We start from the raw sequence: 25,602 nt of genomic DNA on the forward strand, positions 1-25,602 counted from the left end.
CCTCCTGCCACAATTCACATATGCAGGTTAGTAAGGTTGATTACATTAGTGTTCATTTATATCTATGTTTGTTGAATATTCATACTGTATGTAAACAAGGAAAATAGCCATATTGATTCCAGAGTCTATTTTCATAGGTGAAACCTTTTTTTTGTGGTCTATATAAGATAAATATGAAAATGTTAAATAAGCTTTCAGGAGACAGAGGTCTTCTCCATTTTGTCCAAGATGCACTTACTTTTGTATCTCATGCAATGTGTGGAATACATTTTGTTAAGTGACTTGTTTAGTCATTTCACTGCATATTGACTTATTGTGCCCTCTGTACTATGTATGTATGTATGTATCACAGTGTGTTACCCTGATCATGCCTCTTTCAAGTTTCTCTTTTCACCTCTTGGTTTTTGGCCCTGTTTTCTCCAGTCAGTTTAGCCACGCTTCTTTTCCCTAATAACCTACAGCCTATAACAAAAAAAAGTATAATTTTAATCTCACTCATCCTCTATAATTCCCCAGAGCCCCGGAGTATCGTTTATTTCATGTCTTTGCCCCATTGTCATTTCCATTCAAACCAAAAGGTAAAAATGAAGGTTGAAAAGGACAGAGGGAAGGCTGTATGTTTGCCTGGAATGGCTAGAAAAATGACTGTGGTGAACTGGAAACAAAGGTATAGGAGACAAAAAGGTACAGAGGGGTCTGCAATCACAATAAGAAGCTCACCACATCTCAATCTGGGCCATCTGTCAACACTGTATACATGCAGGGCTAGCCATAACATTTCTAGTGTCATAGGTAAACTATGTCACCAGCACCACCTCCTACATGCACCACCACCAGCTACGAATCCCTAGCCAGCCCTAGGTATACCTAGGTATACCTAGGGCTGGCCCTGAGAAAACTCATATTATGTGCTCAGAAATGTGCCCACTCAGGTTACATGGAAAGACAGGGATGAACCTTCAACTGCAGTTCTTGCCATGCTCTCTTTAACTATACGACCTGCGGAAAATCAGGGTAGTAGATTATGATTAGTTTAGACAAACTTTACTTGGTAATTTTTAAATGACATTGAAAAGGTTATGTGGTACACTGAAATATGGGATTTACAGTCACGGAGAATTGCAACTGGTTTATCTGTCCATATAGAACATCTTGGATATATCTACTCAGTAACTCTCAGTAACAGAAGATTAATAGTTTTAAGAAAGATACTCTTCACCAGATATTAAGCATTTTGTTGCACTCACCACTAAAGAAACAGAACCTGTGACTCTTCAGAGGCTCCAAGTTGGGATGGAAAGGCACACATGGAATACCATGAAGTAGTCTAGGTATGTCCTTTCCTGCTTGTGTTAAACCCACAACAATGGGTGGTTTAAGAATGTACTCAGACGGAGGTAAAGCAGTGGGCTTTTTCTTTCAGACCTCTACTAGTTAAGCCGATAACTATGGTCCTGTTGATTTTTTTTTTCATTAGTGTTCCTTTAGGAATATCTTGCTAACAGTGTACTCATACCTTTCACTGATTTCTCAATCATTCATGAGTTTAGTGTTCATTTTAGTGAGCAATTTCATTACTTAGTCATTATTAGGGGTTTATGGAAGCTTCCTCTGACTAATAGGCAGAATTTATAGATATTTCCCAGATATAATTAATTAGTGATTTTTCCTTGCAGATTATAAATCAGAAGGTTTATTCACTAAAAGGCATTGACAGGAGAGATGTGAAATTAATACCCTTACTTCACTATTCATTATGAAGGGAAAACACAAGGCTAATTTTCTCCAAAGGGAATGGTTAAGCTAGCTCTGTATAATGCATAATTCAATGGATAAGGAGACTTTGGAGAATTCTTGCAACATTTAGCAATGCATTATACAGGGCCAGCCAAGCTCTTACAACAGCAGAAGCTCACTGTGGTAAACTCTTATAATCTGATAATAATTAGTAAAGTGAAAATTAGAACTACAATGCTCTCTTTAAAGAATAGACCCCAGAGTATTAATATCTGGGTGGGGGAATGGCATTTGGTCACACTTAGATTGCTGTCCATGTTACACCCAGCCACTGGTCCTTTTATGGCAGTTAACACCATTCTGATGTTTGGCTAACCATGCCTCTTTCTATATCTTATAAGGAGCAGGAGAGAGAGAGCTGCTGGGGCCAATATGTGGAGGTTTCCAAGAGTCCTTTGTGGCTCACATCACTGTCTTACTATACTAGTTCTATGTATGCTGTGTCTGTATGTTGGTATTGTTAATATTGGTATGTGTAGGTGGCATTTATTTATTTAATATGTGTATTTTGTTGACTGAGCCTCACAATCTTCTTATATGCACATAGAAGATCAGTCCAGTGATGTAAAAAACTTAATTCCTACTTCCCATGGCCAGCTTGGACCTTTTTGCTGGACAAACTTGCTTCTGATGGCCCTTCAGAATGAATAACAAAGGGAGAAAGTCAAAACCACAACTATCCTGACAACTTTCCCTTACACAAATATACTTCATTGGGTTTTTTCAGTAATAATTTGTTGCAGATATCACTAACAGCAGATTAGGGCCAGTTTCAAATATCCAACTTGGACCAAGAATACTTGGGGGCTCCCTGCCCCATAGGGGCCTGTGTTATCTCAGGATCAGTGAGTGTCAAAATAATGGTAAAATTGACAATTGTGCTTGTGAGGGGTACACAACTGTGCTTCCTTCTGCCGAGACACCAGCGGTTAACCTCTTCAGAGCCAATGCATTGGGGGTTCTTCTGCACCAGAGCTACATTGGTGCTGTAGATAGCCGTAGCTTAGCGTATTCAGTCCTGAAAAGGACAGTGAGTTATATAGTAACCTACCCCAAACATCAGGGTATACAAGACACACATACAGGTATTTATACACAGCAAATGCAATTAACATACAACGGAAGAGAAAAACACACAAAGTCCTGCTTCAGGTCCACCAAGGGGAATACACGAACAAACAATACATTGGGATCATAGGATTATCGCCCTGGCTCCCGACTCTGGGATCCCCTGTGGAGACATAGTCTGGGGAACATAGAACATGCCACTCAGGGTCCCCCAAGGGAGATCGCTGAAAACCAGGGTGTTGTTTGACAGCTCAGGGTCTCCACTGTCTCTAGTCCAAACATGTCTTTAAACCCCTTGATGACCATTGACGGTCCGGGCACATCATGTGCTAACATCCAGTTAGCGACAATTGACGTGCCAGGACCGCCATGGCTTTAAACAGGTGCAGAAAGTGATCAATGTTCGCTTTCTGCACCAAAACCGTGTTGCTGTAATGTGTCGATGTCAAGGCATTCAACAACACCAAGATCGTCATCTTGTCTGGCCCCTCCCTGGCCTGTTTTTTAAAAGTTTAGGAGGCGATCGTTGGTGTCGCTGAAATGGCTTGATAGCGAGGCATTCAGTGACACTGAACACCCACTGCAGGAGAGTGGTCACAACCACCACTGAGGGATTTTGTCACTCACAAGATGGCAGAGCGTTCTTTCAAAAAATAAAGGCGTTGCAGGTTGAATACAGATACTGCATTCAACCATGCAAGTCAATGGAGCACAGCTTTCGAATCACAATGTGATTAGTAAAATACATGTAAAAAATAATAATGATAAAAATAGTAACATGTAAAAATCATTTCCCACTGATGTCACCATCAAGGGAACCTTCCAGTTCCAGAAAAAGACCAATATATATATATATATATATATATATATATATATATATATATATATATATATATATATATGAATATTTTTATGGGCAAGTCCTAATATTAGCTCTTTATCTTAAAACAATTCTTGCATGGAAAGAGTTTAAATACTGGTATGTTAAATGCCCATGGGGTGTCTACTTTTCAAAAATTGTATGATTTGATGGGGTAAATTGAATTGGCCGGGTTCAACAATGTCCCAATTAACACAGGGGGAAGGATGACCACTTGTCTAATTTCCAATTTGAAAAATGCACACATCCCAAATGTGGCCTTTTAGCCCCCAAACAACCCGACAAACCCATGCATGTGGGGTTTCACTGTACTCAGGAGATGCTGAACACATATTGGGGTGTTGTTTGACAGTGACATATACCAGAAGTACAATGTGTGTGGAAAAATACACACAAAAACACAAACTTTGACAAAGGCTGGTGATAAAATGTGTGCATGGAAAGAGTTAAAATTCCAGCATTTGAAATACCCTGGGGTTGTCTAGTTTAAAAAAATATATGGTTTCATAGGGAACATTGAATTAGCCAGACTCAAAGATGCACTAAATAGTAGACTATAGACTGCATTGGTCTTCGGGCAAACATGAAAACGAACACGAAGAGTGCTTTTTCGTGTTTGTTCCGAACACATGGAGAAGATAGCGGGGGTAAAACATAGATCTTCGTGATCGTCTTCGTCTACTAATCTCCCTGGTCCCTTCCCCATCTAGCCTACCTTATCTCGCAGCATCTCGCAAGTCTGTACGAACGACTCTATTGGTCTAAAGGGTGCAACCTATAATCGGGTGCGGCCTATAATCGAGCCAATACAGTATATACTCTATAAAGTCTGCAGAGACAGGAAGCATCCCTCTCCCTTCGATTGGAGGAAAAGGGGAAATGTTGGCTTGTCCAAATTGTTTGCGAAAAAAGTATTTAATGTATTTTATTAAAAAATATACCTTTTAAATGTAATATTTCATTTTATTGTTATGATTATTATGTAATTGCTAAAGTCCACTAAATTAAATGTTGTTGAGGGTTACTTTCTCTTAGCTTATAAGTCACAAAAAAACAGGTCATTTGGCAGGTATACTAAAAGTATAATTTGATCCCAAAGACAGGCAATATTTGCTTCTCAGTACCATATTTGTCCGCAAACACCTTGTCATTTGCCAGTCCCATTGTTGTATACAAACAGCTTATCAGTGCCATATTTACATCCACACAGGTAAACAGTACCATCTTTATATCCAAACGGTTTTGGTCCAGAATGTTCATTTCGGTGCATCCCTAGTGTCGGTGTGGCAGAGCCTGTCCTGGTGTGTGTGTGTTTGGGTGTCGGTGTGGCAGAGCCTGTCCTGGTGTGTGTTTGTTTGGGTGTTGGTGTGGCAGAGCCTGTCCTGGTATGTGGCTGTCGGTGTGGCAGAGCCTCTCCTGGTGTGTGTGTTTGGGTGTCGTTGTAGCAGAGCCTGTCCTGGTGTGTGTGTTTGGGTGTTGGTGTGGCAGAGCCTGTCCTGGTATGTGTGTGTGGTTGTCGGTGTAGCAGAGCCTGTCCTGGTGTGTGTGTGTGTGTGTGTGTTTGGGTGTCGGTGTGGCAGAGCCTGTCCTGGTGTGTGTGTTTGGGTGTCAGTGTGGCAGAGCCTGTCCTGGTGTGTGTGTTTGGGTGTCAGTGTGGCAGAGCCTGTCCTGGTGTGCGTGTGTGTTTGGGTGTCGCTATGGCAGAGCCTGTCCTGGTTTGTGTTTTTGGTCATCTGTTTTCTGGCACTTTACTTACTGTAGGAATAAATTGTACTACCGTATTTGCTCAATTATAAGACAAAGTTTTTTTCAGAGCAAATGCTCTGAAAATACCCCTCATCTTATAATCGGGGTCATCTTCTAATCAGACCTCAAATAGAGGTCTGACTATGAGACTAAGATCCAGATCCCCTGCAGCGCTGCAGGGGACCTGGATCCTCCTGTATGATAACCTCAGCTGCTTCCGGCACTTCCACCGTTGTCTATCACCGAGGACCGGCGAAAGTGCGGACAGCAGCGGAGATTGCATATGTGCGTACCTTCTCAGTGCCGGGATAGCCCGCCCACTGCCGGGGAAGCAGAGCCGGTCGGAGAGATCAGAAGAAAGACCGTGGACCCCGGCGGCACTGTGTAATTTTCTGGAGGAGGCGGGGCCTAGCGGGGTCACACAGCGTCATTGTGTGTGATCCCATGGGAGCTGCAGTAAGCGCCTGCTGAGGCATCACAGTGAGTGAAGTGCCTTAGTTGCTTGAGTGTATATTATGGTCTGGGTATCTAAGTGTCAGAGTGGGTATGTTAGTGTCAGAGTGGGTATGTAAGTGGGTATATTAGTGTCTGTGTGTGTAAGTGTCCCCCTATATGCCACTCTGCCCCATGTTATGCCTTTTAACCCCCTATATGCCCTCTGTCCCATGATATGCCTTTTAACCCCTTATATGCCAGAGTGGAGGCAGAGTGGCAGCAATTTCACTTGCCCTGTAACACAGAGTGGCAGCAATTTCACTTGCCCTGTAACACACACAAAGTACCTGTGTTCAGGTTTTTTTCTTCATGGATACACCTTCCAGCGTCCCCAGGCTTCTGCACTCATTGAATCCTCAACCAAATCAACTTCATTATATAGGCACCACCAGTGGCAACTCTAGGAACAATATATAGAGGGGGCACATAAGATACCACAGTCAAAACAGTGGGGCACTAATAAGTTCCACCACTAAAACATGCCACTGAAAAAAAAAAACTTTCCTATTGGATTAACATAATGCTTAAAAGACAAGCTTTCAAAAGTTTTCCTATCTCCCTCAGGTATTGCTTCAGACCTGAGAAAGAGAAGAAAACTCTCAAAAGCTTTTCTTTATAGTTTAGAAATATACGTGCAGAGACAGAGCGACAGGCTCTCGGTCTGCCTGGTTGTTGTGAGCAGAAAATTCTGCCCCCCCCCCCATTTTTTTACAGAGGTTATTTTATTTACACTGCCCTTACACACACCTGCCCATAAACACACATATACTCATACACTGCTCTTACACACACCTGCCCATACACACTGCCTTAACACATATTTGCCCCAAAACACACATGTACACATACACTGCCCTTACACACACTTGCCCATACACACCGCCTTAACACATATTTGCCCATAAACACACAAGTACACATACACTGCCCTTACACACGACTGCCCCATCCCTAACCTTTCTCATCTTCCATTCTGTGATGGGAGCCCAAGGTCTGTCATTTCACACCTCTGCTTTAGTGCTCCCTAATAATTACGCGGCGGCTATTGATGCTGAGTGCGGGAATAAGACGTCATATCCCAGTGCTCAGCATCAATCGCCGTCACATAGTGTTTAGGGAGCACGGAAGCCAAGGTCTGAAGTGACAGACCTTGCACTCCCTAATGTTGGGCCGGTAAGAGGATGAGTGTGATCTCCCCAAACAGCCCTGCTCATCAGGCGCCTCCTACCCAGACCAGCGCTCAGCGCTAAACACCTCTCTTTTAGGACCTTACCTCTTCCCAGTTCACCATATATGTATTCTACATGAAATTTGGCTTTCATTTAATAATGGCATCTATTTCAGGCAACATCCATCACGGAATTATTGGGGGTCAAGAGGCAAAACCCCATTCCAGACCCTATATGGTGTATCTAAAAGTTGGAAAGGTGAATTGTGGAGGTTCCCTTATTACTCCCAGTTGGGTGCTAACTGCCGCCCACTGTTATGGGTAAGCACATGTCAAAAATATGCATTGTATGACAATTAATTCTAGTAAGCAGACAGAGGTTTGATTGTATGTAAAGATTGGTATTTTACAAAGTACCAGAGACCACATGAGGCATCAACTATAGATAATTTTTGAATAATTATAAAATGATAATAGTAGGTACATAATTGACCGTGATAATCAACATCTTGTGAGGAGGGTAAGCAGTAATGACATACAGTGAAGGAAAAAATTATTTGATCGCCTGCTGATTTTGTACGTTTGCCCACTAACAAAGACATGATCAGTCTATAATTTTATTTGAACAGTGAACGACAGAATAACAACAAAAAATCCAGAATTGCGCATTTCAAATAAATTATAAATTTATTTGCATTTTACTCAGTGAAATAAGTATTTGACCCCTTTGCAAAACATGACTTAGTACTTTGTGGCAAAACCCTTGTTGCCAATCACAGAGGTCAGACGTTTCTTCTTGTTAGCCACCAGGTTTGCATGTACCTCAGAAGGGATTTTGTCCCACCCCTCTTTGCGGATCCTCTCCAAGTCATTAAGGTTTTGAGGCTGATGTTTGGAAACTTGAACCTTCAGCTCCCTCCACAGATTTTCTATGGTATTAAGGTCTGGTCGGGATTATACAAGTTTAATGCAATATTTGCACTTTTAACTCATAGCCACAGATATGTTCAATCTAACAAATAAGCATAAAATGGTAACAGGTTGGCAAGGTAAGGTGGACAATAGTATCATGTGAAAGGAGAAATTCGGCATTGGTGAGAAAAACCTTGCCTTTTTATTATTGATGGATTGATCATGTATGAAAAAATAAGTTTCAATTAACTTAATGAATGCCTGCCCAGGGATATCACCGCCATACTTGGAGCCCATAATGTGAGTGATCAAGAAGTCTCTCAGCAGGCCATTGGAATCAAAAGCTATCACGTGCACCCTGAGTATTATGATAAACAGCACATACCATTTAATGATATCATGCTTTTGAAGGTAAGTACATTTTGGGGAGAATGCAAGCGAGTCCTGGAAGCTCTAGAAGGGATACTTTTTGATTATTAAATGTTGTCCCTCTTTGGGACCAAACCCTCTTTCGACCCCAAACATCTCTTTTTCAAGAGGGGACCAAGTCACAATCAATGCTGCAGATTGTGTCTTGCCCCAGCAGGTCCCTTCCCCCTCTGGTCAGTGAGTGTCAGAGAGAGAGGGGTCACCCAAGTCATAATGGGAAAAACACACACATTATTAATATTTTTTTTATGTTTTATAATTATAATTATTTTTACATTGATATTACATAACTGATTACTATCTGATTAGTTAAATTTTAGGTCACTGAATATTGATTCACAGATCCATGTCAATTGCCTAAGCTTCTTAGTTTAATTTTACAATATTTATTTTCTTTTTTAAATTTTTTTAACCTAGTAAATAGTTATCTGATCAATGATTAATGACTTTAGGTCTCACTCATCAATAGCTATTGACCTAATCATATTATACACAGGTGTGTAAAGTTATTCCTGCCATAGGTAAACAAGATTTATTAAGGGCTAACCTTAATAAATAATTTTTTAATCCATTCATTCTTTCGCAAATGTTAGCGCCTTTTTCCAGAGTTCTATAGAAAAAACAATGGAATGTTAGCATTTTGCGTACAAATATTGTCCATTATCTCATAATTTATAAGTATGTTGTGAGCTCAGTAGTGTGTTTGCAAACTATAAATAAAATTCAACAATTTTTCATGTTCTACCCTCACTAGCTTTCAACCAAAGCTACCATAAACCGTGTAGTGCAGACAATTCGCCTCCCACGCAGAAGGATGGATGTTCCCACAAATACCCGTTGCAATGTAGCAGGATGGGGGTTTATTGAAAATGGAATGACCACTGACAACTTATTTGAGACCAATGTCACTGTTGTGAGCCGCAAGAGTTGTCGACATTATGTTCCCCAGCTTGATGATGGAATGATTTGTGCAGGAAATGTCAGTGAGGAAAGTGATGCCAGTCAGGTACAGTATACGTTGGCTGCACATTTCCACCAATAAGCAGTTCCTCTCATTAAGATCACTCCCTCATGCGCATATGAATACCAACAATATAAAATAAGCATAAGCACAATGGGATGCACAAGCACAAGGAGATGAGTATTGTAATACAATTCACTTACCTACTATTAGGATGCAGAGGGGGGTCTAGGGATACAAGTGGGAGTCCAGTATACAGATGGGTGGCAATGGTGGGGAAAAATCCTATCACACTCCTATCATGCCAAGTCAGCCAGTACATGCTGGAATCTGGGTATGCCTGGGCATGATAGGGGTGTTATTGCTGTTAACAATCATAAATATATATATTGTTATAGATTTTTTGTCCAATTTTAGTGTGTTACTTACTTTTAATAAAAGTGGGGGGGGGTTGAGGGGGGTTATTTTCGGTTTCGGCAAAGTGAAAACTGAATTTTTGGTTTCAGTCCAGAATTTTCATTTCAGTGCTGTATATGTTTGCTTTCTGGCTTATCAGAAAGTATTTTTTTTTTATCTTTGGCATGTTTTAATATATATATATATATATATATATATATATTGGGTGTATATATAAAATATACAGTCTTTTGAAAAATAAAGTACCCCCCTTTGACTTCTATGGTTTCTTAGCAGATCTAAAAATTGTGTAAATACATCCTCAGATGAACAACATTCGTGTCATGATTTATTCAACAATAATAAAGCCAAGATAGAGAAGCCATGTGTGAAAAATTAAGTATACGTTATGATTCAATAGCTTGTGAAATCTATGTAGATCTTGTAAAATTTAGCAGCAATAACATGAATTAATCATGTTTTGTATGCTTCAGTCTCTCATATTTTTATGAAGGAATGTTAGCCCACTCTTCTTTACAACGTTGCTTCAGCTCATTGAGGTTTGTGGGCATTTGCTTATGTACAGCCAGGGCCGGCCGAAGACTTAACGCCGCTTGGGGCGAAGTTTAAAATGCCGCCCCTCGCCGACGCCGGGGGGGGGGGCGGCATTATTACCCCACCGGTACTTACCCTTAAACAGTCCTGCGGCGAGTCTCCCTGTGCTGCCACGGTGCCGGCTTGTAATGCTGAGCGCCGGAAATTCACGTCACTTCCGGCACTCTGCATTACAAGCCGGCACCGAGACCGAACAGGTAAACTCGCCGCAGAGGAGAGAGAGAGGGGCGCCGAGCGGGTAAGCGAAAACCACTCGGTGCCCCTCTCTCTCTCCTCCGCTTCAAAAAAAACCGCTTGGGGCGGCAAAGTGCCGCCCCTTCTGAAGTGCCGCCTGGGGCAATTGCCCCAGTCGGCTCCATTGTAGGGCCGGCCCTGTGTACAGCTATCTTAAGATCCTGCCACAGCATTTCAATTGGCTGTGCCACGTTTCCACATCTCCACTTTGGTTTCATCTGTCCAAAAGGACATTGTTCCAGAAGTCTTGTGGTTTGTTCAGATGCACTTTGCAAACCTAAGCCGTGCTGCTGTGTTCTTCTTAGACAAAAGAGGCTTTCTCCTGGCAGCCCTTCCAAACAAACCATACTTAGTCTTTTTTTTAATTCTACTGTCATATACTTTAACATTTAACATACTGGCTGAGGTCTGTAGAGTCTGAGACTCTTGATTTTTTGCAGTTTCTCCGAGCATTGCACAGTCTGACCTTGGGCTGAATTTGCTGGGATGCCTGGAAAGATTGGCAACTGGCTTGAATGTTTTCCACTTTTGAATAATCTTTCTCACTGTAGAATGATAGACTTTAAGTTGTTTGGAAATGGCCTTATAAATCTTCCCAGATTGATGGGCAGCAACAATTGCTTCTCTAAGATTATTGCTGATGTCTTTCCTCCTTGGCAGTGTGTTAACACACACCTGAATGCTCCAGGCCATCACAATGCTAAATCTTAAGCTTTTATGGCTTCCTCATCTTGGCTTTTATTTTTGTTCAATAAGTCATGACACAGTGTAACATGTCATGTGTTGTTGTTCATCGGAGGTTGCATTTATCAAATTTTTAGACCTGCTAAGGAACAGATGATTGTTATTATGTCCTGATATGTAAAACCATAGAATTTAAAGAGGGTATACTTTCTTTTTCACACGACTGTATGTATGTATGTATATATACTAGACTTGTGCATTCGTATTCGGGTTAACATGAAAACAAACAGGAACTTACGAACATGGCGGTGACAAAATCGCAGGGGTTAACGGAAGCGGAATTCCGTAGGCTCGCCGTCAGGAGTTAAAGAGCCGTGCGAACGACTCTATTGGCAACCTGCAGGCAACCAAAAGGCTCACTCGTACGGCCCTTTAACTCCTGACGACGAACCTACGGATTTACGCTTCCGTTAACCCCTGCGATTCTTCGTGTTGTGTGTCTACGTTTTGCCACCGCCATGTTCGTAGCGGAAATCTGTAGGTTCGCCGTCAGGAGTTAAACTTGAAGCAGGGAGACAGGCCAAGTTCCCCGTCAAGAGTTAATGGGCCGTGCAAGCGACTCTATTGGTCCAGTAGGCTCACTCGCACAGCCCTTTAACTCCTGACGGCGCAACTTGCTCCAAGAGTTAAAAGTCCGTACAAGCGACTTTATTGGTCGTTCGTAACTCTTGGAGCGGGGAGACCAGTGGTCTCTCCCGGCCAAGTTGCGGCACCAGGATTTTAAAAGTCTGTACGAGCGACTCTATTGGTCATCAGCAGGGGGCTCGTCTGGCATAAACCCATTGGTTGATGTCAGAGGAGGCCCCTGCAGGCGACCAATAGGCTCACCCGCATGGCCCTTTAACTCCTGATGGTGGAACTTGGCTTGGGCCTGCTCCAAGAGTTAAAGGTCCGTACATCGACTTTATTGGTATAGGTGGCGCCCAAGATGGATGCCTCACCTTTCACTACTCCTAATCTTCCCCAAAACATTCTAACTTTCCCTTCACCTTGGCTTCAAAATCTCTGCACTATCCATGGACTCTTCATCTTCTGGACTGGCTGCTCCTATGGACACCCTCACTTTTAACGGATTGCAATGTAACTCAGAGATACAAAGTGGATTGAATTTGCAGCCCTGAGTCCCAAAAGCCCCTCATAGAAGCTGAACAGACAAGCTACAAGCAAGGAACTGTGAAATCCTGTCAATCTTCATAAAAACCCAACTTTTAATCGTCCAGAGGTTCCATCCTGTTTACCTATTAACAGAGCCCCAGTATTACCTATTAATGTAATTCAAATATTCCACTATACACAGGGGATATACATTGGATTTATACAGATTCCTCATAGAATTACAACATCCCACAGAAGGCATGTTATATCGGTAAACTTTTAGTTTCAGTTCTACAGCCACCATTTGTCTGCTATCTGCATTTGCATTAAAATCTTCAAAGCCCTTTCACAACTCCTGCTGCTTTGATTTAACATCTATCCTGGATTCCAATGTATGCAACCAACAACTCCCCAGAGACTGATCTCTAGAACATTAATCCCCTCGTTGCCATGATATCCTACTCACCAAACTTTCTGCATTCACTCTGCCCTTCACAACCTGCAAAGATCCATTGTAACCTACATACCTGGCTTAAATCACTTGGCATCCTTCGGAAAACTATCAGGGGCTGTCGGGGAGGTGCTAAATTTCACAGACTTAAATATTCCCCCACAAATGACCCATCAACCAAGGACCTGCCTTTACAGAGAGAGACCTACCCAATTGTAATGGTCCAGAGTAGGAAACAGCAGGTTCAAAAAGCTGGACCAATAGATAGCCGCTGCCTAATTCCCATCTCAAAGCATGTTGCCTAAAATCTGCAAGAAAATCTGAACTCTGCAGCCAGCCCTATCAGAACCTATGCAATGCCAGATCAAAAAAACCAAGTCAGTCTTGCTTGCATTACTGAAACTTGGCTGGATGAAAATGCAGGCCCCATCTTGGAAGCAGCAGTCCCAAGCAATTATTCAGTGCATCACTGTGCTAGACTGGACTGCAAGGGTGGAGGAGTGGCAATCTGCATCAAATCCTCTTTAAATCCTAGGCCACTCTCAGTTAATACAACAAAGCATTTTGAATGCATAGCTGCCAGCATCTCCTCTGTGAAAAGGTTCAGGATTCTACTGATATACAGGCCACCTGGCGATGGAAAGGGTTTCAAAAAGGAACTTGCAGATCTTTTAACAGGGCTAATCCTGGAACACCCAAAATGGCTAATCCTGGGGGACTTCAATGCCTGGATTGATGACACAGCTTCCCAACTTGGGCAGGATCTCCTAAACATGATGAGTAGTCTTGGCTTCACACAAACTGTCACGTCTGCCACTCATAAAAGAGGCCACATACTCGACCTGGTGTTCCAACTTGAACTTGAAATCCCTGCTGTAAAAGTAAACCCAGTAATTTGTCCAGATCATCACTGCCTAAACTTCTCCATCTCCTCAGAGCTAACCAAACTTCCCCCTCCAAGGCTAGCCAAACGTCGCTCATTAAAGGGTTTGACTTCACCAATCTTTTTATCAAACCTCGACCTAACAAAATAATTGGGCAACTCCAAAGACCCCAACTTATTAGTCAACAGTATAATAAGAGGGTGAGCGATACCTTGAACAGCCTTGCTCCGCATTGAACCTATAAAAACCATCCGCCATGCTCCATGGTTTGACGACACCATCAGAAGGCTAAAGAAAAAAGGCTGTAAGCCTGAAAGAAGGTGGTGTAAAACACACAACCAGGATGATAATCGTTCCTTAACCGAGCACATTACCGACTACCAACTCTAAGAAAACAATACCTAAGAAAAATTCTACATTCCTTTCTCGTGAAATCAGCCTTGCACACAACAGACCGGCCCAGCTCTTCCACACCGTAGAAAGGCTCTCCAAGCCATCCACATATCTCACACAGTCCAAATATGAAGATTTTGCAGCCTACTTTTGAGATAAGATAGCTTCCATCCGGACCTCTATTGCAGAAGGACAGCCAAAGGCATTACAGAGGTACAAAAACGGGGGTTCAAATTCCCCCACCTTGTGGACAAGTTTTAACATCCTGGGCAAGGAAGAAATCATCTCAACCTCACAAAACCTGCGGGCAACCACCTGTCATTTAGATCCTGCACCTACATATCTCCTCCCTGCATGCTCAGAAACAGTAGGCCCAGTTTTTACAAAAATAGTCCAATGTTCTCTGGACTCCGGAGTTTTTCCAGACCTACTGAAAGAAGCAATCGTGAAACCTCTTATAAAAAAAAGCCTTCCTTAGACCCAGAATGCTTAATGAACTATAGGCCGTCTCTAACCTCCTTTTTCTGGGGAAAAATCATTGAAAAATGTGTGTTAATGCAACTAGAGGCCCAACTGTCAAGTAATAATATCTTTGATTCTTTCCAATCAGGCTTCAGAAAACATCATAGCACTAAACTGCCCTGCTTCACGTTCTGAATGACCTCCTGATGGCATGAGACAAGGTTGATCATTTAATCCTAATTCTTCTAGATCTGTCAGCAGCATTTGACAATGCTGGCTCGTCTGCCATCAACCAATGAAGTACAGGTGTACTTCATTGGTTGATGGCAGAGGAGGGCCCTGCAGGTGACCAATAGAGTTGCTCGTACGGACATTTAAAATCCTGGTGCCAAAGTTCGTACCACATTAACCCTGTATTAACCCCTTCTACAAAAAATGAAAAAAAAACAAACACGAAGAATGTACACGAATATTCGCGGTATACAAAGATCCACCCCACAAAGACGAACACGAAGAGTTGGCTGGCGCCCAAGTCTAATATATACAACATATTGGCCCGAATAAAGGCCAGTATTAGGGGTTTAGCGCAGGGATGCTCAGTTCATATCGCTTGACGTGCGAGACATGCAGTTCCGGGCGCCGGGCAGGTGTTTTTTTTCTATTTCATTTATACCTGCAGCAGGGTTAGGATCCAGATCCCCCACAGCGCTGCAGGGGACATGGGTCCTCCTCTCTGGCAGCCGTCGACGTCTGCACGATGCGCGTAGACAACCTCCGCTGCTGTCACTTCTGCCAGGGCTTCCATGGTGGAGCACCGGCGTGACATAACCTTCCGGTGCTCCACCATAGAAGCCCCGGCAGCGGAGGTTGTCAAATGCACCTCCAGTTCTCCCTGACGGAGAAGCACTGGCAGAAGTGCCGGCAGACTTTGTCTACGCGCATCGCCGCAGCTGGTGAACGTCTGCGCGTAACGCGCAGATGTTCACCAGCTGCGGCGATGCGCGTAGACAAAGTCTGCCGGCACTTCTGCCAGTGTTTCTCCGTCATGGAGGGATGGAGGTGCATTGGTAAGTCAGGGGGGTGGCATTTCTAGGAAGCAGAGTGGCATGTCTAGGGGCATACAGCATATCTGGGGGGTCAGAGTGGCACATCTGGGGGCATAAAGCATATCAGTGGTTATAAAGCATATTAGGGGCAGAGTGGCATATCTGTGGGGCAGAGTGGCAAATAAGGGGTTATAAAGCATATCTGTGGGGCAGAGTGGCATATATGTGGGGCAGAGTGGCAAATAAGGGGTTATAAAGCATATCTGTGGGGCAGAGTGGCATATCAGGGGTTATAAAAGCATATCAGGGGAGAGAGTGGCATATCAATAAGAAAGGTGCATTATGAATTAAGAGGGGGACCTTAAAATGGCTATTGGTTTTATATATATATATATATATATATATATATATATATATATATATATATATAACATATGCTGACAAACTGTATAATAGATACCAAAAATGTTAAAATACATGAATTCCTGTTCATTGAATAAAATACTGTTTTACCATTCCACTAAAGTGTATTTTTTCTTTAAAAATATTTTTTCTTTAAAATATCACCACACTTATATCTACGGTATTTACTCGATTATAAGATGAGGTTTTTTCAGAGCAAATGCAAAATGAAAAATAACCATTATCTTATTATCAAGGTCACCTTCTAATCAGACCTCAAATAGAGGTCTGACTACAAGACTAAGATCCAGATCTCCCGCAGTGCTGCAGGGGAACCGGATCCTCCTCTCCAGCATGACGTCACATGACCTTTCCGGTGCTCATTCATAGTGCCGGCAGCAGCAGAGTTTGTCTGTGCATATCGTGCAGACCTCCACCGGCTGCCCCCACTACACACCATGGAATCTGAAGCACGGGGGGAGAAGTCTAGGGAAGCACTGGTAAGTCGGGGGAGGGTAAGAGTGGCATTATAGGGTTGGTATAAGGGCTTTCTAGAGGCATAGTGGCATATAGAGGGTTAAAAGAAATATCAGGAAGGCAGAGTGGCATATAGGGAGTTAAAAGGAATGTCAGGGAGGCACAGTGGCATATAGAGGGTTGAAAGGAATATCAGGGAGGCAGAGTGGCATATAGGGGTATATAAAGCATTTTGGGGGAGCAGATTGGCATATGGGGGTATAAGGCAAATCTGGGGGACAGAGTGGCAAATAGGGGGTCAAGAGGCATATCTGGGAGGCAGAGTGGCATATAGGGATTTAAGGCAAATCTGGGGGGTAAAGTGGCAGATAGGGGGTCAAGAGGCAAATCTGGAGGGCATAACTGGGGGCAGGTTGGCAAATAAAAGGAAATAAAAACCCCAAAAAAACATTTTTCTCAATCATAGTTTTTATTAAATATGAAAAAAATTGTTTACATGTGAATTAATATTTACTAATAAAACTTTTTGCTTAGTCTTTTATTCAGTCTTTTTCTTTTTTTCCTAAATTATTATTCAAATTTTGGGGCGACGTCTTATAATCGAGCAAATACGGTGTGTGTGTATATATATATATATATTTATATTGTATATCAACCCAAGATTTGGTCGTTAAGCAAAAGCCATTGTAAAAAAAAAAAAAAAAGACTCTTTCCTGGCCTGGGACCTCCCCATGATAGCACATTAGCCCGCTGAGCAAGGACAGGTGCCTACAGGGTTAAATCCCAGGAGACATAGAAACCTAGGACCTTACCCATGCTACCTATAAAGTCCCCTTAAACTAATGTGTGTGTTGGCAAGCCCTAGGTGTGCAATTGCAAGTCTGTTTTTGAATTTGGTGATGTAATGTGTACCATAACTAGGTGGAGCTAAATTATGCTAATTATGTGAGTTGGGCAGAGTGGGCAGAGCATAAGGTAAGTTTTAACACTAAAGAGCAGAACACCAAAACTAAAAACATAAATATCCAGTCCAACATCAATGCCTGACCTCACAAATGCTCTACTGGTTGAATGGGCAAAAATTCCCACAGAAACACTACAAAATCTTGTGGAACCCTATCTAGATGAGTGAAAGCAGTTATAGCTGTAAAGGGGAGACCTTTACAGCCTGTATAATAGTGTAAGTTTGCTGTCCCCTCAACACACAGATCCTCAGAGAGTTCTTTGCCATGAGGTGCCATGTTGAACTTCCAGTAACCAGTATGAGAGAATGTGAGAGTGATAACACCAAATTTAACAAACCTGCTTCCCCATTCACACCTGAGACCTTCTAACACTAACGAGTCACATGACACCGGGGAGGGGAAATGGCTAATTGGGCCCAATTTGGACATTTCCACTTTGCGGTGTACTCACATTTGTTGCCAAGGTTTAGACATTAATGGCTGTGTGTTTAGTTTTTTTAAGGGGACAGCAAATTCACACAAGTGTGCAAACGTTTTTTATGTGAGCATGAATGTGTATGTCTTTTTCTATTAGCATGGATGTGTATGTGTGTTTATGTGTTAGCATGAATGTGCATGTGGGTATGTGTGTGTGAGAATGGATGTTTATGTGTAAGTGTGTGTGAGGGAGTGTGTGTTAGCATTAGTGTGTATGTGTGTGTTGAGTATAAGTCTATGTTAGTTTAAGTTTTAGCATGAGTTTACATTTGCATAAGTGTTTATATAAATGTCTGCCAGTGCATTTGCAGAGGCCAAAAGGCCTCCACAGCCCTCCACAACACCGAGAGGATCTTTCAACATCTCTGTCGAATTCTGTGAGACATTTGCTGCCCATCTTGTGAGACACTAAACAATTTTTGTGTACTCTTATGTACTTTATTCATATCTACCTCTCTTCACAGGGTGATTCTGGGGGTCCGTTGGTCTGTAATGGTTATGTGGAAGGTATTGTATCTTTTGGATTAGACCATCCACCAGGAATCTATGTGAGGGTCAGCAAGTACTTGAACTGGATTGAAAAGACCATCTATAGCAATGAAGACTAGACATACAGAGAGCAGCTGTGTGGGGTTACTCTTATTATGCATGCACAGAAATAACATACTTCTTCTCTGTACCCATATCTCTATAATAATGTGTACAGATATTTGTCTAACAGGGAAATAATTATAATTTTTTTATGAATGCATCATGATAAGAATTTGACCCCAATTTCAAAATGTTCAATGGATGAAAATAAAGGATAATATGGATTCTGTGTACATGCGCTCACCGTACTATGGGCTCTGTTTAATTCCTTATCTAAAATCCATACTTTCACTGAAAATTAAAATCTCACGCTAGATAATTACTAGTATAATGTGCTTTGATTATTCACATTTATTCTGTCAATCACAGCACATATCTTGTATTGATTCCATGTGTAAACCACTTTACACCTGATAATATCAAAGGAGAATATCTAACTATTGTTTATGCTTGTTGTTGCCACAGCGGAAGCTCATTGCAGACAAATTAATAGTGTGGGTACTTGCTTTTATGCTTAGTGACCATAACTGAAGCTCTTGAAAGGTCAAGCTAAGAGAAAAAAATCGCAGAAAGCGATCTGTGATGTCGATCTGTGTTCAATAGGAAACTTCAAGCATCCATCCACAGCTGCCTCTTTAACAGGTGATTGTCTTTAAATGACCTGGCAGATCTCCATATGCATACCAGCACTGATTAATTGGATTCATTCCTAAACAACAAACTTAGGACACTTAAAGCTGTACTAAGACATTTTTTAAAGACATTACTATTAGTGCAGTAAGTTATATGACTTATTTTAATTTTAAACAAAAATGTTGCAATTAAATAATTAGTATATGGATACACATAAATATACTATGTGTCCATATACTAATATGGACACTATATATATATATAAAGCACTTTCAAAAGATGGTCAGCACTCCAGGTCTTTAAATTAACAATTTCTCTTTATTAAAAGTCAAGTCGACGTTTCAGTCATTGCTGACTTTCCTCAGGGTATGTCCTGAGGAAAGTCAGCAACGACTGAAACGTCTACTTGACTTTGAATAAAGAGAAATTGTTAATTTAAAGACCTGGAGTGCTGACCATCTTTTGAAAGTGCTTTGTATGGAAACTGCTGGTTACTAGCACCAGGCTTGGGAAATTTGGAATGGTGTGCAATGGACTTTGTGAGTAAATATATATATATATATATATATATTATCTTTACATTTAAGTATCTGTAATATAATTCAATGACATTTGGATGTAATGCCTGTTCACGATGAATTGGACATGGGCTTGTAAAGACTGTCCAATTGTATGAAATATGAATTCAGCACACAAAGCTAAAGCTAAATCCAAAAAATAAAAAATATTATAATTTACTGGAATTAGTTAAATGAGGGTTATTTAATGTGTAAGTAGTTAAGAGATGAATCTGGGAAAGCTTCAGTAAAATTTTTGTTTGTTGTAAATTAACCTATAATGATGTTTTAGAAATAAATGGATAACTGGTGTCCCATACAGTCCCTTTAGGTGAACCAGTGTCAAGATACAATTGACTGCATAACAATGTGAATGTGCCTAGCACAGTACAGACTTCTACACTAGGCCAAGGTCTTCTAGATATGTCCTGAGAACATGCTCCTTTATATCGTTGAACACTGTGCGTATATTGTTGGTGTCAGTGGCACAGGTTAAGTGATGATAAAGTCTGGTCTTTGCCTCTTTCTTATGCTTTTTTACATATGGCGGTTGTGCTTCATTGAAAATTTTTTTGTAGGTTTCAAGAATAAACTCTTTAGCAGCCTCAGCATCATTCCTGGGACCTAAGTCAAGAAAAATAAAAATTTTTAAATCAGTGAGCTTTGTTCACAAAAATGTTGGGTGGTCTCGGGGACAAGTAACTATCATTGTAAGCATAAAAGGTATTGGCAATATAATCACAGCCTATGCATTTTTTTGGGGTTTTGGTTTTATTTTTAATGCAACCCTGAGCAATAATCCAAAGTGGGAACTATTAAAGGTGATTTTCCACAGACATTGTTATTATTATTTATTGTTTAATATAGCGCCATCAAATTCCGTAGCGCTGTACAATGAGTAGACAGGACATAACAAGTTGACTTACAGAGACAACAGGTAAGGAGGGCCCTGCTCAAACGGGTTCACAATCTAGAGAGATTTAGGGTGTATTTACACAATAGGTAAAAGGTAAAAGTGCCAGTGTAAGGGATGGACCAGCCACACTAGTGTAAGTATTGCATTAGAGGGACTAGGAGAGGTGAGCTAAGGGAATATGGGGTATTAATCTGCAATATTATAAGCGTCCTTAAAGAAGTGGGTCTTGAGGGATTTTTTGAAGGACCGAGGGCAGGGGGAGAGACTGGAGGAGGGCATTCCAGAGGATAGGGGCAGCCCTGGAGAAATCTTGTAAGCTTGTAAGTTTTGGAGAGGTTAAGATTCAAGAAACGTTCAGACATCCAGGTAGAGACAGAAGCAAGGCAGTTAGTTACACGATCTAAGACAGAGGGAGATAGATCAGGGGAGGATAGATAGATTGTCGAATTTAGTTTTACTTTTAGTTTACTTTTGATAAAGTAAGCACATAATTAAAAGCATCATTTCCTAGTAGTGTTAAATTTCCTAAAAACTAATTCTTTAATTCACAATTTTATGATTATAATATAATATGGTGTTTGAAAATGTGCTTTCCTGTCTTTACTGACCTTTGAATTCTGGGAAATATGTGGTCAGATCAGACATGCCAATCTTCTCAGCCAGCAGATCAGTCTTGTTGAGGAAAAGAATAATTGGTGTTTCCACAAACCAAGGTAACTTTAGGATAGTATGAAATAAGGCCATGCTTTCCACCATGCGGTTCTGTGTAAGACAGGAAGAAGCAAAAGTGAACCAGTTTATTCATGCAATCAATAAACTGAATTTTACTTACGATTTCCTACAAAGGGTAGGTCCCACTGATAAAAAGACACAAATGGTGTTCAGCAAAGGTTTATCTCACTCGGGTTTCAATGTTTTCCTTACATAATACACTATTTTTTAAGAATGTATCAAAAGTACAATAATAAAATATAGACACATCAAAACATTTCTCTATTACAGGTGAGGAGAGAGAGAACTTTTTATTTTTGATCTCTTTATTAATTTGAATTGAAAAGCATATATTTTTTTAATTCTCCATCAACCAGGGACATTTAGTACATTTTTGTCATTTTTCCACCCATCAATGGTCATATTATTCCTATTTTTTCTTTGTTTTTTTTTTGTTATCTTCCAAGTAGGGATATCTTGGTTTCTCCATAGACTTGCAGGAGACATTTTAGCTGCAGTTAATTTATGGGGTAAGAGATAGTTATCTATTTTGCTCATCTTTGACCATCCTAGATGTAATAAGGCCATTAGTTGAGATTAATATGTTGGATTATCAATAATCTCCTTTATAGCTCAAACATATTTTCCCATATAATCTTAATTATTGATACAGTCCCACCAAATATGTGTTTTCTCCTGCATATTACATCTCCAGCATACTGTTGACTTCTGAGTACATTTTACAAATTCCCCTTGGAACTAAATACAATCTATATAATATCTCAGACTCCATTTCTAATACATTTAAACAATGTACAGATTTTTTATTCTTTGGGATGATGTTTGAACAATGTTTATAAGAGATCTCGATGTTAAGATTTTTTCCTCATTTCTTAAAGACACCAGTAAAATCACTCTCGTCGATTGCAGCAGCCTCTTTAAATAGATCACTCTGTAAGATTGAATGTGGGACAAAAACTCAAAATAAGCTTAGATTTATAGGGTTAATGTAAGGTTAAGGATAGTAGTAGTGAACCGGTTTGGTTAAATATCTATATTATCTAATTTTACATTTAATGGGTGTTATTAAAAAAGTAAGGGGTTAATTTCTTACATTTATTTTACTATATTATTAAAGTTATTTTATTATATTTAGTTTTTTTACCTAAATTTGCATACTTACCGAAGATGACGGGACAGGATGCAAAAAATGTCGGAAAATACGGGACTGTTGGAAGGTTTTTGTTTCACCCCCAGGGCGAAGCGTCCAAACACTGTCAGTCCATAACTTTTGGGAGCGGACTTTCAGAGCTGGAACACTAGGCCCTAGCGTAAACTGGCTACTTCGGCGGAGATAGCAGGCACTGCCACACCGCAAACAGCCGCAGCCACGGGGGAGAAACTACCTTTACCATTAGGGCTATTTTAGGAACGACATTTAGCCAGGAAGGGAACTGGCAGGCAAAATACACTGGCACCACCACCAACAAAAGCAGCATTGGAAAAGGTGAATGGGTGGACAATTGACGACCCGCTCACCTGTTTCACCCCAAGGGCGAAGCGTCAGTCCATGACGTTTGGGAGTGGACTTTCAGAGCTGAAACACTAGGCCCTAGCGTAAAGTGGCTATTCAAGCGGAGGTATCAGGTCGCAAGCAGACGCAGCCAGGGGGAATAAACCACCTTTACCATTAAGGGAAACAGGAAGTTCTACTTACCGAGAGCTTCTTTTCCCTGTCAATCCCTGGTGACACTAAGGATAGACTCCTCCTCCGTACCTGATAGGGAAGGACTCAAAACTTTAAAAGGGCCCTCCCCTCCTACTAACACCAGTGAATACCAAAGACCACACAGGCAAAGCAATCTGATGCAACAAAATTTATTGAAAAGAAGGGAGGGAACAAAAACGTGTCACCCGAGGAGAGCACTGATGGCAGAAATCTGCACCCGGATCGTAGAAGGCTGAAGTCCACAGTCGAATCCTTCCTGGAGGAAATCCAGAACAGAGGCAGAGGAACAGGAAGTTGGCAAAATCCCCTTGGAACAACACCAACTGTGAAATCTCTTCCAGATCTTAATGTATCGCAGAGAGGTAACCTTCTTTCTACTCTGCAGAAGAGTCTCAGCCACATGACAAGAAAAACCTTGAGCTCTCAGCAGTCCGTGTTCAATCTCCAGGCCGTCAGGTGGAACACGGCAGGGTTTGGGTGTAGGAATGGACCCTGATGTAGAAGGTCTTTCCAAGCCGGGAGCTTCAAAGGGGGAGAGAGACCTAGAGCGATCAAGTCGGAATACCAGACTCGCTTCGGCCAGTCTGGTGCTATCAGGATCACGGAAGCGTGGTCCTTCTTGATCTTCTGTAAGACCCTGGAGATTAGGGCAAACGGAAGGAAAATGTATGCGAGACGGAAATTCCATTCCTGTGAGAAGGCATCTATTGCCAAGGGATGATCCTGAGGCCTGAGGGAAAAGAAGACCGGAATCTGAGCATTGTCTCTGGATGCCATCAGGTCGATCTCGGGCAAGCCCCACCGTTGGACGATGAAATTGATGCAGAGCCCACTCGCCGCTTAGCACAGGAGTTCTGCTCAGGAAATCTGCTTGAGAATTCAAAGTTCCTCTGAGGTGAACGGCGGACAGAGTCATGTGATGGGACTCTGCCCAAAAGGAAATCCTGAGCGATATACGGAGAAGCCGAGGACTTCTTGTGCCCCCTTGTCTGTTGATATAGGCTACCACTGCTTGATTGTCGGAACGAAGCAAAATGTCCTTGCCGGCGAGCAGATGCTCCCAGTGATGCAGAGCTTTTTCTACTGCAAGTAACTCCAGACAGTTCGAGGGAAGAAGTTTCGTAGCCGGAGACCAGAGACCCTGCACAAACAGGTCTTGATACGTAGCTCCCCATCCCTTGACGCTGGCGTCGGTGGTGAGAAGTACCTTGGAGACAAGAGACCATCTTCTCCCTGCGGCAAGGACGGTCTGTTGGAGCCACCAGGAGAGGGAAGCTCTGACCTGCGGAGGAAGACAGACACGCCTGTCCAGAGCCGATGGGTTGTCTTCCAGATGGTTGAGGACAAATCCCTGAAGTATTCTCATGTGGGCCAGAGCCCAGGGCACTGCATAATTTGCGGAGACCATCTTGCCCAGCAGGGACATACATAACCGTAAGGAGCTGCGGTGCGCAGAGCGAATCCTGCGTACTAGGAATCGAATCCCCTCTATTCTGGCAGTCGGAAGGAAAGCTTTCCCGGAGCAGGAATCCAGACGAAGACCCAGGAACACTAGATGTTGAGAGGGAACGGTGCAGGATTTGTCCCAGTTCAGAATCCAGCCGAGATCTTGTAATGTGTTGACCACCGTGGAAAGATGAACTCGAAGAATCTGCGCCGACCGGGCATGGATAAGCCAATCGTCCAGATAAGGAATGACTGAAATTCCCTGGACACGGAGATGGGCCGCCACGACTGCCAAAAGTTTTGTGAAGACTCTTGGTGCTGCCGACAATCCGAATGGAAGGGCTTGAAACTGGAAATGCTGGACAGTTGAACCCCGAGGAATCGCCACTCTCAGGAAACGTTGATGAGACGGATGGATGGGAACGTGGAAATATGCATCCTTTAGGTCTAATGAAGCCATAAAGTCGTTGAGGCATAAGGTGTCGAGGGTGGATCTTACGGTTTCCATCCTGAACCTGATGAACTGGAGGTGACTGTTCAAAAAACGCAAGTCTATGATTAAGCGAAGACCACCCGGTCTCTTGGGGATCAGAAAAACCGGAGAATAAACCCCTTGGCCCAATTCTGGCCAGGGGACAGGAACCAGGACTCTGAGGTCCGACAACTGCTGAATGGTGGATAACAGGACCGACCGCCTTGCCTGGTCTGGAGGAAGGTGGGAGATCAAAAACCGGTCTGAAGGTCTGGTCCGGAATTGAAGTTGATAGCCGTGCGATACAATGGATCTCACCCAGGGGTCTCGGGTGAGTGAGAACCAACTGTCGGTGAAAAAACGGAGCCTTCCTCCCACCGGAATGGAGGAGGCATCATGCAGCGTTCTTGGGGTCTTGAAACGCTTTGGGGAAGGCGATCCTGTCAAATC

At 42.1% G+C, this 25,602-nt stretch overlaps 2 protein-coding genes across 2 annotated transcripts in view; one reads left to right on the plus strand and one right to left on the minus strand.

Moving 5' to 3' along the window:
• Positions 1-7,314: 7,314 nt before the first annotated feature.
• On the plus strand, positions 7,315-18,705 carry LOC149289415 (mast cell protease 1A-like). The gene is made up of 4 exons (XM_089490509.1): positions 7,315-7,475; positions 8,336-8,477; positions 9,250-9,501; positions 18,562-18,705. The coding sequence occupies exons 1-4, from the start codon at positions 7,315-7,317 to the stop codon at positions 18,703-18,705; spliced, it is 699 nt and encodes a 232-aa protein (XP_089346635.1).
• Positions 18,706-20,275: 1,570 nt separating this feature from the next.
• The window catches only part of LOC149289416 (guanine nucleotide-binding protein subunit alpha-15-like), a 43,427-nt gene continuing 38,100 nt past the window's right edge, over positions 20,276-25,602 (minus strand). The window contains exons 6-7 of the mRNA XM_089490510.1: positions 21,403-21,556; positions 20,276-20,502 (exon numbers count right to left, since the gene is read on the minus strand). Coding sequence (XP_089346636.1) covers positions 20,276-20,502; positions 21,403-21,556 — 381 coding nt within the window. The remainder of the gene's footprint in view (positions 20,503-21,402; positions 21,557-25,602) is intronic.

This window comes from Sceloporus occidentalis, unplaced genomic scaffold (assembly GCF_023333645.1).
Source record: "Sceloporus occidentalis isolate IW3139 unplaced genomic scaffold, rSceOcc1.0.p SCAF_45, whole genome shotgun sequence".
In the NCBI taxonomy this organism is placed as follows: domain Eukaryota; kingdom Metazoa; phylum Chordata; class Lepidosauria; order Squamata; family Phrynosomatidae; genus Sceloporus; species Sceloporus occidentalis.